General features: G+C 44.6%; 1 protein-coding gene across 2 annotated transcripts in view; it reads left to right on the top strand.

Moving 5' to 3' along the window:
* Positions 1–13232, top strand: part of HAUS5 (HAUS augmin like complex subunit 5) — a 246752-nt gene that overhangs the window by 120238 nt on the left and 113282 nt on the right. For both annotated transcript variants that reach the window (XM_069201157.1, XM_069201156.1), the window contains exons 9-10: positions 10959–11038; positions 11127–11187. In XM_069201157.1, the coding sequence (XP_069057258.1) occupies positions 10959–11038; positions 11127–11187 (141 nt within the window). The remainder of the gene's footprint in view (positions 1–10958; positions 11039–11126; positions 11188–13232) is intronic.

Below are 13232 nucleotides of genomic sequence, written 5' to 3'. Positions count from 1 at the left end.
GAAACTCTGGTAGTGTTCAAGATTTTCTGGTAGCAAAGAGCACCCACTAAGCAGCAGAGAGTCTATTGGACCAGATGTTGACACTACAGGAGGGTCTTAGTAAAAACAATCATTGTGAGCTACTGAAGAGCAAGCCACTCGCGTAGTGTTACTAGACACCCGCACAGCTCAGCCTAATTGATGTTAAGCCGAATGCCCATAAAACCAGATACTGTGGTTCGAACAAACTATTTTGACTAGGGGCACTATGACAGGGCTGCCAGTGAGAACGTGGACCTAAGGGAAGTATAAGCAATGCACGTATGAATGGGATATATGTGTATGGTTGAATGGAAACCTGTGCTGTATGTACTTACGGCACAGGGCGTACCTTTTGCCATATGTGCCACTGCTGCATATACAGGGAGTGCAGAATTATTAGGCAAATGAGTATTTTGACCACATCATCCTCTTTATGCATGTTGTCTTACTCCAAGCTGTATAGGCTCGAAAGCCTACTACCAATTAAGCATATTAGGTGATGTGCATCTCTGGAATGAGAAGGGGTGTGGTCTAATGACATCAACACCCAATATCAGGTGTGCATAATTATTAGGCAACTTCCTTTCCTTTGGCAAAATGGGTCAAAAGAAGGACTTGAAAGGCTCAGAAAAGTCAAAAATAGTGAGATATCTTGCAGAGGGATGCAGCACTCTTAAAATTGCAAAGCTTCTGAAGCGTGATCATCGAACAATCAAGCGTTTCATTCAAAATAGTCAACAGGGTCGCAAGAAGCGTGTGGAAAAACCAAGGCGCAAAATAACTGCCCATGAACTGAGAAAAGTCAAGCGTGCAGCTGCCACGATGCCACTTGCCACCAGTTTGGCCATATTTCAGAGCTGCAACATCACTGGAGTGCCCAAAAGCACAAGGTGTGCAATACTCAGAGACATGGCCAAGGTAAGAAAGGCTGAAAGACGACCACCACTGAACAAGACACACAAGCTGAAACGTCAAGACTGGGCCAATAAATATCTCAAGACTGATTTTTCTAAGGTTTTATGGACTGATGAAATGAGAGTGAGTCTTGATGGGCCAGATGGATGGGCCCGTGGCTGGATTGGTAAAGGGCAGAGAGCTCCAGTCCGACTCAGACGCCAGCAAGGTGGAGGTGGAGTACTGGTTTGGGCTGGTATCATCAAAGATGAGCTTGTGGGGCCTTTTTGGGTTGAGGATGGAGTCAAGCTCAACTCCCAGTCCTACTGCCAGTTCCTGGAAGACACCTTCTTCAAGCAGTGGTACAGGAAGAAGTCTGCATCCTTCAAGAAAAACATGATTTTCATGCAGGACAATGCTCCATCACACGCGTCCAAGTACTCCACAGCGTGGCTGGCAAGAAAGGGTATAAAAGAAGGAAATCTAATGACATGGCCTCCTTGTTCACCTGATCTGAACCCCATTGAGAACCTTTGGTCCATCATCAAATGTGAGATTTACAAGGAGGGAAAACAGTACACCTCTCTGAACAGTGTCTGGGAGGCTGTGGTTGCTGCTGCACGCAATGTTGATGGTGAACAGATCAAAACACTGACAGAATCCATGGATGGCAGGCTTTTGAGTGTCCTTGCAAAGAAAGGTGGCTATATTGGTCACTGATTTGTTTTTGTTTTGTTTTTGAATGTCAGAAATGTATATTTGTGAATGTTGAGATGTTATATTGGTTTCACTGGTAATAATAAATAATTGAAATGGGTATATATTTTTTTTTTGTTAAGTTGCCTAATAATTATGCACAGTAATAGTCACCTGCACACACAGATATCCCCCTAACATAGCTAAAACTAAAAACAAACTAAAAACTACTTCCAAAAATATTCAGCTTTGATATTAATGAGTTTTTTGGGTTCATTGAGAACATGGTTGTTGTTCAATAATAAAATTAATCCTCAAAAATACAACTTGCCTAATAATTCTGCACTCCCTGTATAGCATAAGCAAACGACCATTTGTTTTTTTTTAATGGCAGAACTATAAAATGCAGAAAAAAGGTCTGCGAAAATGTTAATAATATGTAACATTTTTCTGCGCTTTAAATTTTTCCCACTTAAAATGGCTGTACTTTTCAGTTATAAATGTGACACTGTCTGCCAGCGACTGGGAGCATGATGCTTGCTGTGTGTAAATGCGACACTTTGAAGTGGGAGAAAATTAAATTGAAGAGTTAACTGTATGTTTCTATTGATTCCCTAAAACTCATCATTTAAATGTTCTCCCATTTCAAACTGTCACATTTACAAACAGTAGGCACTTGCACCCAGTGGCCGGTAGACACCGTGCCATATTTATATCCGAACAATACAGCCATTTGTTTAAATGGAAGAAATTTAAAGTGAAGAAACATGCTTCATAAAATATTAAGACAGAAATGGCTTAATTGAAATTGGTGAAAAACATTGACTTGTTTCATAGAAATGTTTCTTCACTTTAAATTTCTCCCATTTAACAAAACAAAGACTATTTTTCAGTTATAATTATGGCACAGTGTCTACTGGCCACAGGGAACAAAAGGCCTGCTGTTTGTAAATGTGACTTTGAAATGGGAGAAAATTAAAATGACTATTTTCCCCCTTTTAAAGGCATTCAGAAACATGATTTTGTTCTCACGCTTCAATATTGAGTAGACAAGGACTTTTACTCAACAGCTAAATACCCCATTGCTTCAGTTCTTCACCTCTTTGCCCCAGCCTGGGTCATAAATCTGACTGAGCACTGCTCATTGTCAGGCCCTGCTATCTGCAGCCTAAAGAAGATAATGTAAAACAAACACAGCCTTCCCTTAACTGTAAAAGGAAAATGTGACCCAAGTGTTTATTTAAAAATGAACTCCAGGTTGCAAGCTACCCTGAAGGTGTCTGTGAGGTACTGGTTGCTCACGATGGACGGGATGGAGACACCAGTGCTAAACAGGAAGGTGATTCCATTGGTTCTGAAATCCAATCCACCTCCTCCAGCCAGCCAGTGAGTGCAGGGTAAGATGATTTGATTTCTCAGCATCACATCAGTATTTGGAGCATCCCATAGTCTTGGGAAGGACTAAAGGTTCTGCAAGATTACCATTCTACATACAATTGACTTTGGTGGTTTTGTCCTTCGTTCTCCTGGGCAGCTGGCTGAGGTGACCTTGTGACACTGGGCAGGCTCTGTTGAAATGTCCCCATGCATGTTCTTCCAGTAAGTACTTTGGGTGTCCACTTTGACTCAAAGGCATCAACGTGCCTTTCGGTCTCATCCCTGATTTTCATCAGAGGCGATTCTGAGCTTGGTCATGGTGAACCCTGATATTCCAGTTCCATCTGTGACATTGCAGCAAGTAGAGGCCTTCAGAGAGGCCTTGCAGCACATATTTGGCATTTGGCTGGCTCCTTGTGCTACGGAAGAAAAAGCCTCCTTCCCTGTTATGTAAAGGGCAGTAGAGGTTTTAGATTTACTGCTGCTTGTCGTGGAGGTGAAGACTAATGTATTGATAGAGGTCCTTTATCTGGTCAGACTCTTTCAGAGCTGCTGTTACCATTTAATAAGCCCCCACAGATACCCTTTTGGACTCATGATCAAAACCATGTTCATTAGCAGGTTTCTCATTAACATAATCTGCACCAGGTGACTCTTTCTTTATCACTCAATACCTGATGCCAGAGAGCGCCACCTGTTGCGAAAATATCACCTCCCAAAAAGACAGATTTTAAACACTGTATGGACTGATGCAAACAAATGTCTGTCACATATCCTCATCAGATTTGCCTGTGGAGGAGTCATAACTCTAAGGCCTGCAGGGACTGTGCTTCAATGAAGCCAAAGGCCACTCAAAACTGTTAGTTGATACTGTGTTGCCAAGCAACTGAAGACTCAGTGACTGTACCAGTCGAAGTTGAAGTGTCGGTCCCATTCCCGGTCTATAAGTCGCAGTAGATCCCTGGGCTGCCGTCATCGCGCTCAAGTCTTTAGGTAAGTCAAAGAAAAAACACCGAAAATACAAGAGGGGCTCTGCTCTTTCATGCCATTCACATACCTCTGCGAAGGTGCAAGGGTGTCAACATGTCTCTCTATCTCACTCCCAAAGTCGTTCAAGGTCAGATCCTATCCTACAACTTGTCCCAACACAACCAGAGTTTCTTTTGCTGTCTGCAACACCAGGGCTATTGAAGAGTTCAGCGAGGCCATGCTTTGACTCTTGGGATCCTTACTGACTTCATCATCGGGCACCTTTGAGCCCCATAGAGTGGAGAGACCCTGCACCTGCTATACTGCTGGAGAGTTCACCCTCCGCACCAGGGAGTCTCCAGATTAACCACCGGGCCTCATGGTTCATGGAACATCAACACTAATGCTGATTCCGAGGTACCCATTGTGCTCTCTGACTCTGAGTTGGGCACCGTTTCGACCTTGACTGAGACTGTGCTCGCCATCAGTTGAAGTGTTGCCCCACTTGACTTGCCACCCCCACAAGGAAGGACACATTTGTTGTATTCCTTATTTAGCATGGATTCAGACAATTATTATGATGGGGGTGATAAGCTTGGTTAACCATAGCATGAGGAAAATTGGTATGATGACCTTCAAGAAGCCAGTGGCCTTGATACTTCCCCTGAGTTGGGATTCCTCTCAACCTATTGCCCTGCCACTGAGGAAGAGTGCTTCTCACGCCATGGTCACACATAGGACGAGCAAAGTTCTTGACCTCCAACTCAAAAACAAAAACCAAAGTCTTAATGGAAGTGCTTTTGCCAGAGCAAATATCTACTGAGCCCCTCTGGCCTTTCAATGAGTTCCTTGCAGATAGTCTTGGGGGCTTGGGACAAACCTTGTTCTGTTGCCAGATCGCAAGGCACCGCCGTCCTGCCTCAGGTGACTCTGCATTTTTATCTGTGAATGCTTATCCTGAAAGCTTTGTGGTGCAGGTGTCTACAAGGGAAAGAAACCCAAATACCTTTCAGTCTACTTCTGCCCGACAGGGAGTCAAAATGAGTAGTCTTTTGGAAAGACAATATTTTCTTCCACCAGCTTGGCCCTCAGATCTGTGAATACAGCTGCCTCCTGGGCAACTATTCTCATGCTCTTCAGGATTCAGTGGCTAAAGACCTCCCAGGTTTCCCTGAAGACCACCAACCTGCCCTCACCCAAGCAAGCATTGCCATTCGCTGCCACAGCTGGCTGCATTATGCAGACTTTCATGGACATGCCCTTTCATGGGATTCGCTTGTTCGTAGACAAAGCAGATTTTGCTGTGGAGAGCAGGGCCACTGCATGCTCTCTGGGGCTCGCTGCCCTGCATCGCCCAGCTGCATCATCCCTATCGTTCCATTAGCAACTTTGGCAGAGGTACCCATACGGTCAGCCAATTCAGCCTCCACAGGATGCACAGCAGTTTCACAGCCTTGGCGCCCACTGCCCCCACTGTCAAAGCCAGCGGTCTGCTCATTCCAGTTACCCCTCCCCGCTGACAGTCTTGCCTGCCAAGCCACTTTAGCATGCCTTTGCTGTAACACAGCCACCTGGCTGGATGCAGTATCCAACGATTTCAGCTGGGTTGGCAGACCATCACGTCAGGCATGCTAGTCCTGCAGATAATCTGGAAGGGGTATGTCTTCCCTTTCGTTGCCACTTGCGCATACCTTCCACCATTCCAAGAGCGACTAACAGAATACCATAAGTCCGTTTTACGGCCAGGAGTACAAGCCCTTTTGGCCAAAAAGGGAACAAGTGGGTGCCTGCGTCAGACGTAGATTGCTACTTCTGGGTTCTGAATAAGGATGGAAGTCTTCATATTATTTTAGACCTGCTCTCTGTCAACCCCTTCCTCTAGAAAGAGAAATCCAAGATGCTCACGCTTGCCCAGATCTTGGCTGCCCTCGACCCTGAAGACTGTGTAGTGGCGTTGGACCTGCAGGACTAGTATTTCCATATTCCTGCCCTGCAGTCCCATTGGTGATTCCTGTGGTTTGTGGTGGGACAGGAGCATTTTCAGTTCACTGTGCTCCCCTTTGGCATCACCAGCTCCCCTTGAGTGTACACAAAAGTGATGGCGGTAGTAGCAGCATGCCTGCGGAGGTCAGGGGTCCAAGTTTTCCCCACCTGGCTGCTGAAGGGGGCTCACCTCAGGCAGTCCTCAACCACCTCCAGACTACAGTGAACCCCCTAACATTGTTTGGGTTCACTCATAACATGCCAGAATCACATGACTCCTTCGCAAACGCTCCTGCTCATTGAGGCCATCCTGGATATGGTGCAGTTTTGTGGCTTCCATCCAGGTCAGCGACTCCGACATTCGAACATTGATCCCCATGTTTTCAGCCTCTGTCCTGATTCTGAGTACTGGAAAATGTCGGCAGGAATAAGTGCAGTATTTTTTTTTTAATCAATTTCCTGTATAAAAGGAATTTATTTCTTTGGAATTAGTGTTCCAAAGGTTGGTTGCATCTCCAGAAAAGAAATGTCCCAGGGCTAGGGATGTTTTCTCTCACAGACTACAGGTGGAATCAGGGTTTACTGCTAAAGCCTAACTGTCTGCCACAAAGGGTGCTGTGCTTAGCCAGATAAGGTGGATATTTCTTTTAATGTGGAACCTTCCACATAAGACAACGGGCGTTAGATGGCATCTCTCTGTATGTCTGTATGGTTGAATTAGCACATGACTGAAAACAAATATGGACATGGAGTGATCTGGGTGTGAGAGTATTGAGGAACCAGGGTCAGATATGATTACAAAGTACAACAGGGTTCCAGCATTATATCAATTCTGTATTTTTTAGTTAATTATGAATTTAATAATTGAGTAGTTACTGGTTATGAATTATTTTTATGGATTGTTTATTTTGTATTAATTATACTTCGAATCTGTGCTATTCCCTCAACCCAGTCTCTGCTGGTGATACCTTTCTAATGACTACAGGTCAAAACGCCGTTGGCGCGCATCGCCTTTAAGAAAAGCGTTTGCAGAGATTTTCATGATTGGACATTTCTTTTCCTTGTCTGCTTGCAAACTTGTTAACAATCTGTTGCTGTACTTTTTTTTATTTCAAAGACTTTCAGGCTGCTCTCCTGTACTGTGCACTGTGTTTGGCTATTTAGCACTGAGCATGCATCATTTCAAAAATGAAAAAAAGTTTTTCATCCTTAAATGAAGGAATGTGTGTTTACCTGGTGCTTTGATTTTTATTTTGGACCTAATGCAATTTGTATTTTTATTACTTATACACAAGTCATTTGTAATGGTACATGGTAATCATTGAAGAATTTCCTGCATACTTGGCTTGTGATAAATTAGGAGTGAGACTTTTTTGTCATAAATGCTATCAAGAGGGTTGGATGTGACTTCTCTACCGGATGTTCTACCAGAAGCTGAATGCCAGATGGTAAACTACTTATTTTTCAGAAGCATTTGAAGAAGGCTTGGCCTCTTTTGGGCTTTGAAACAGATAGCCGACAAGTTAGTAAATTAAATTATTTTCTATAAAGTTGGACTCCACACATCCACGAATAGGAAAAATAAATAACATTTTGTACTTGGGCAAGATTTAGTAGGCCATCACAAGAAGTACTGGAACTGTATGGTTGTACTTCTATAATTTCTGTTTAGAAGCTGTTTCTTGTGGATACTTCTAATCACAGATTCCTCACCTTTAGAATATGCCCAGACGCTAGGCTGGATCTGGAAGATTTTAAAGCAATGCTCCCTTCCACTGATAGGTGGTGCCGTGTGGCTCCCTGTCGACGATGTCCCACCCGAATGTGATAATGGAGCTGCATAAAAGCACCACCTTTGCTTGTTGGCGTCGGTTATTTTATTTCTACTCCTCCACATGTAGATATGGAGCTTAATCCTAACTTTTTTTCTCGGCTATTACAAAATTTGTTTTTATTTCTAGATTGCAAAGGTACTATGCCTCCTTGTAAACTACAGGGTTTATAAGGGACTTCTCAAATTGATGTCCTCACAAGGTGTTACTTGGGTGTTTTAGTTTGACTCATGACTCCAAGTCAAAACAGGAGCGTGCCTTTATGAACCTGAAGGCGAATCAGGATTGTGGAGTGACGCTGTACATCACCAAAAACCGAAGGAAGCTTCAGAAGTCATAATTGCCCTCAAAGTAGAGGTTGCAACCCAGAGGCTTTCCCGCGACTGTCTTGGTCACTGTCCAAGTCTTCTGGTAAGTCAGAGCAGAAGCATAGGAAGGCTTAGTGGGATTCCTCCCCTCCCTGCCACTCTCAGTAGTGGTGCGGACCTCAGGGTGGTTTGCAAAACACTCTGGTGCCTTCTGATGAGCTTTTTTCGCAACTCGTTCTGATGCTCCCAGAGTTTCTGGGTACATCAGCGATCCCTCAATATATTGAGTCCTTAAGGGAGGCCATATTGTGAATTTTCTGCACCCTTCTGGTCACTCCTGTGCACCTTTAGGCCCAAAGGATCGCTGAAGACCTCCAGTCTGGTAACCGCAGGCCGGCTCACCCCTTTAATGCCATAGAATTTAGAACCTTACTCGGATTCTGCTTGTACCACAGCGCTGACTTCGATTCTGGCACCAAAATCCATGTTGGTCCGTGTGACTTTTGCCGCTCTAGTGCCGAAGGACAACTCCATTCCTATAGTCCTCTCCAACTTTGAACAGATTTCATCCCTACCCTGAGGTCCCATTTTGACACTGTGTACCAATACACACAGCCACAGTTCACTCTTACTCAGACAGAGCCATACCTTTGCTTAGGAACCTCACCCCAGCGCTTCAACAACTCTTCAGTTCCAGCTCTGGTCAGAGCCACCCAGCCTTTGAGAATAATGATGAAGAAAAGGTATTAATTTCCCCTTTGAGGGCAATTCATTATTGGACTTTCAGGAGGACAGTGGGTTGGACATTTCCCTGGACACTGGGCTGTGTTCTCCCTCTTAACCATCAACAGAAGAGAATGCCTCCTGCATGATGGTAATGAGGCATGAGTCTGAGGTGTTGGATTTACAGTTATGCTTTGCACCTGGAGCAAACTTCATCAGAATCCTTATTTGCATTTAATGAACCCTGACTGACAGCCTTATTGGGACCTGATGTATATACTCTGTTCCTGTCAGGCTGGCATTAGGTGACCCTACTTTTTTGACACAGAACCCTATACCAGCAGGTTTGGTTGTTCATACTTCCACCAGTAAGGTAACCCCCATTTATTTCCCCTCAACTCCTGACAGAGTATAGACGCATTGAGGCTTTGTGGAAGCAGATTTTTTTCCTTGGCAGTCTAGCCCCACTCCCATTTGATGCTGGCTGCTTGCTCGGGAAGTTTACCTATCCTTTATAGACCAATGGTTGGTGAGAGCTTGCCGGCAGTTCTCGGACAATTTCAGGCCATTTTTGCTCAAATAGTCCTGGATGGTCAGGATGCTGCAAAGTATATCATACTCTGGACTGGACACTAGGTAAAGCAGTTGGCACTAGCGTAGTGCTTCAGTGGCAAACCTGGATCAGATCCCTGGGCTTCTGTTAGCACATGCAAGCAATATTTAATGGGCATACCATTCAGTGGATCTTGCATGTTTGACTAGTAGGTGGATTCAGTGTTGGAATGCCCAAAGAAATCTGGGCCACAGCATATTCCCATGGCCTTTCCACCTCTACTAGACAGTATCCTCAACAGATCTGCCCTTTATGGGGCTAGTGTAGGGGTTGACGTACCACCAACTTTTAAAGGCCCACTGCCCCTACAACTGACTCCCACGCTCTGTCGGGGCTGGGGTCCAAGCAGACAACATCCAGACCACATTGGGCAGAAAACTACCCTGCCATTCCCCCTCCCCCAGACACCAACGGCAACAGTCTCCTTTAGTGGCACACGGCCACCCTTTTGGAGTGTTTGCAGATGATCATGACTTCCGTCTTGTCTGTGTTCAGTTTGAGGCATTTGGTTTTTATCCAGATGGAAAGTTCAGTCATGCAAGTGGAGAACTTGGTCCGAGTGCGAGGTGTTTTTTTTTTTTTAGAGATGGAGAGTATCAGCTGTGTGTCGTCAGCATAGAATAAGACATCAGTCCCCTGGACATGGATGATACTGGCAAGCAAGATCATGTAGGTGTTGAAGAGGGTCAGACCGGGTGATGAGCTTTTAAGTACTTCACAGACGAGATTGGGAGCATCTGAGCAGAAAAGGGCCGTACTGACTGACTGGGTTCGACCAGTCAGGAAGGAGCATAACTAACTGTTGTAGGGTGGTTTCTTGGATACTGGTTTTGTGCAGGTGTTGGATGAGGATGGGATGTTATATGGTGTTAAAAACTGCAGAGAGTTCCAGGAGGAAGAGGGCAGCAGTGTATCCTCTTCCCAGTCTCACTGCTTGACAGAAGAGTAGAGACTCCATTGTCTGTACCCTAGAAATAGCTTTAAGCTTTTACATTGATCGTACCTAAGATCATTGGTTGGACAATCAGATCTTTCTATGGGTTTTTGCAACAAAGAAAGGTAAGGCAGTGCTGAAAAGGCTCCGTCGTCACTTCAGTGGCAGAACAAAGTAAATTTGGAGCTTCATGGTACCACCTACAGGGCTTGAGAGCAATGTTGTTGAATTTCTGGATCCAGTCTGGTGTCTGGATATTCTATAATTAAAAATCTAGAGTTATAATATCCACTAGAAAGAGTGTTATAGATGGTTAGTAACTTCTTCTTGTTTAATGGAATACCACCAGCCTAACTGAGAACACTGAGCCATAAGGCTAGCCTCAATGTCTGCTTAGCGTGTTCTCCTACCTCGTATACTCTTCCCCTTCTAGACTTCAGTCTTCCCTCCCATAACATCTTAATCCCCCTTCCTGCCATTTGCCCCCTTGTGTTCCTCTTTCTCTAATTGATTGCTTCTCTCTCCCTTATCTCCTTCACACTCTTTTCACTCTCATTGTAGCATTTCCATCTCATTGCCTTTCTTTCCATTTTTGTTTTTTTACCTAGCGGGATGTGAAGAAAGCCACTCTCATGCGCTATGAGTTTCTGAAATCCCTTGCCCATGATAGCATCTCTGAGTCAATCAGGTTAGTGTGTAAGTTTCTCTCCTTTTGCCAGCCTTTTGGATGCTCCTCCTATAATATGCTCTTAACACCTTTGCTTTAATTGTTACAGAGATGCAGAGAACGAGAAGCAGCGACGAGTGTCACACCAGCACTGGCTGAGTGTGGTGGAGGTAAACGTTACTGTCTCTTGAAATCTCGTCTGTCTCTTTCGGTCATATCAGCTTTCACCAACTTAGTTTGATCTTGTACAGCTTACGTGTTTAGTGTAAAGTGGCGTTGTGTGCATGCGAGAAATAAAATATATGTTGTGTGAAGAAGCAACACAAGCTTACCGCTCTGTTAACCCCTTAATGGTGCTGCGTGGTACTATGGACATACCAGTTACGGGATATAGAAACGCACTGGTACCTGCACTGGCATTCAGCTGTTGGTGCTTTTAAGTCTGTGCGGTCTATCTTGTCCTCTTGTACATCCCCACTGATGTGGACAAGGTTGTAAGCGGCCCTCCCATAAGAGCAGTCTGACCCGTTTGAGCGAGAGTTGGGCTGATTTTTCCCCTTATCCTGAGTGGAGGCAATCCAAATGGAAATATAAATTCTGGTGGTCTACATTTTCTCTTTTGCGTGCACTCATAAATTTCTAAGGAGAATTTAGGCAGCAGTTAAAGGGGTAACTAGATCCTTGAAATCTTCTCCATTGGATCCCAGGAGCAAATTACCAAGTGATTTCTGTTGTGTTCATGGACTGATTTCTTCTCCTGCAGCTTGCTTATTGTAATTGTTGACCTCCTTCTCGTCTCCCTCTCTCTACCAAGAAGGATGCATGTGATGTGAGAAGCATTTTAAGAACTTAAACTTCATAATCTCTAAAGTGCTGCATAGTGGGACAGTGAAGTGTAATCCTCCTAAGGTTGGTGTGGTGTGGGCGTCTGAAGTGTGACAACTCTTTCACCTCCAGCCCCTCTCAAGGTCACTGATGTTGAAGAGTGTGGTACAACATGTTTCTCTCCTTCATGCCTTCTGAAGTTCTTTGTAGTGTGTTCTAGTGAAACATTACTGGTCTCTCACTCTATGAATTTCTGAGGGTCTTCTCGAAACATACTGACATGCAGTGTAGGTGTGCTTGTTGCTTAGCACTTCCTTGTTGTTGACACTTCTGTAATGTGCATATAGGAAGCTGGCTATTTATGTAGTGTACCAGGTCCATTCGACCTTTATTTGGTTTACAGGGCCTACTCTAATAATCCCAAGTGCTCTATTTGTGGTAGTGTGGTCGAGCAGCTTAGGCTTATCAGAAGGGAGTGGTGATCATTTGTTGAACCCAGTCAATAAATGAGAAACCCACTCAATAAGAAATTTGAGACTAATTTAGAAAAATAACACAGATTTTTATATATATTTCGACACCAGAATCAACATTAATAGGTAAGTACTTCAAGCCTTAAAACTTTTTAGCAAGAAAAAAACGAAATAAATTGAGCGCTTCAAATAGTCAAAAATGAGGAACACGCCTTGAACAAGGTAACATTATCCTATGGGAGAAACATTCACTTCAGATGACTTACAGGACTGTTCTTCTCGACCTAAGGTAAGTAGGGGGCAAAGGTCCAAGAAGGCACCTAGAATTCGGATTTACTTGCCCTAGTGTGTTGGGATGCAGATGTGCCTTCAGCGGTGGTAGCCTTGAGCGCTTACACACCAAAGTAATTTGGGAAAAGTGCCTGTAAGAAAGGCTGCAGGTAGGGACATGTGGACCAGTCCAGCAGAACCCCAAGGAGGTTCTGCTCTTGAGGGTCCCATGTCCTTGGAGACGCCATCAGTTTCATTAAACTTGGGCTGTGGGGCTCTATTGCAGAGGTGTTTTGTCCTGTGGGTCGGCGAGCTTTGGACTTTCAGTTTCCTAAGTGCACGTGCAGAGGAGGGCAAAAAAACACAGCATGATTACTTCTGGTGTGAAGCTGGCCTCTCTATAAGTCTCTCTGCCTGCATGTGAGTTTTGACGGTGGTGGTGTTCGGACTAAACACAAGCAAGCCTTGGTACCTGCAACAGACTCGGGTACCACAGGAATTGGTGCAGGGAGTCCCTGGGGTGGATCAGCATCTCGAAGACTGAATGAATTGATGGGGTGGACCTCCTGGACCCTTGGGGACCTCCTCCTGGATTGCCGCTGCGACTGTGGACCTGATGGTCAGCAGGTCAGTGTGTGGTTGGTGCC

This window comes from Pleurodeles waltl, chromosome 7 (assembly GCF_031143425.1).
Source record: "Pleurodeles waltl isolate 20211129_DDA chromosome 7, aPleWal1.hap1.20221129, whole genome shotgun sequence".
In the NCBI taxonomy this organism is placed as follows: domain Eukaryota; kingdom Metazoa; phylum Chordata; class Amphibia; order Caudata; family Salamandridae; genus Pleurodeles; species Pleurodeles waltl.
This window is presented reverse-complemented; position numbering and strand designations above follow the sequence as displayed.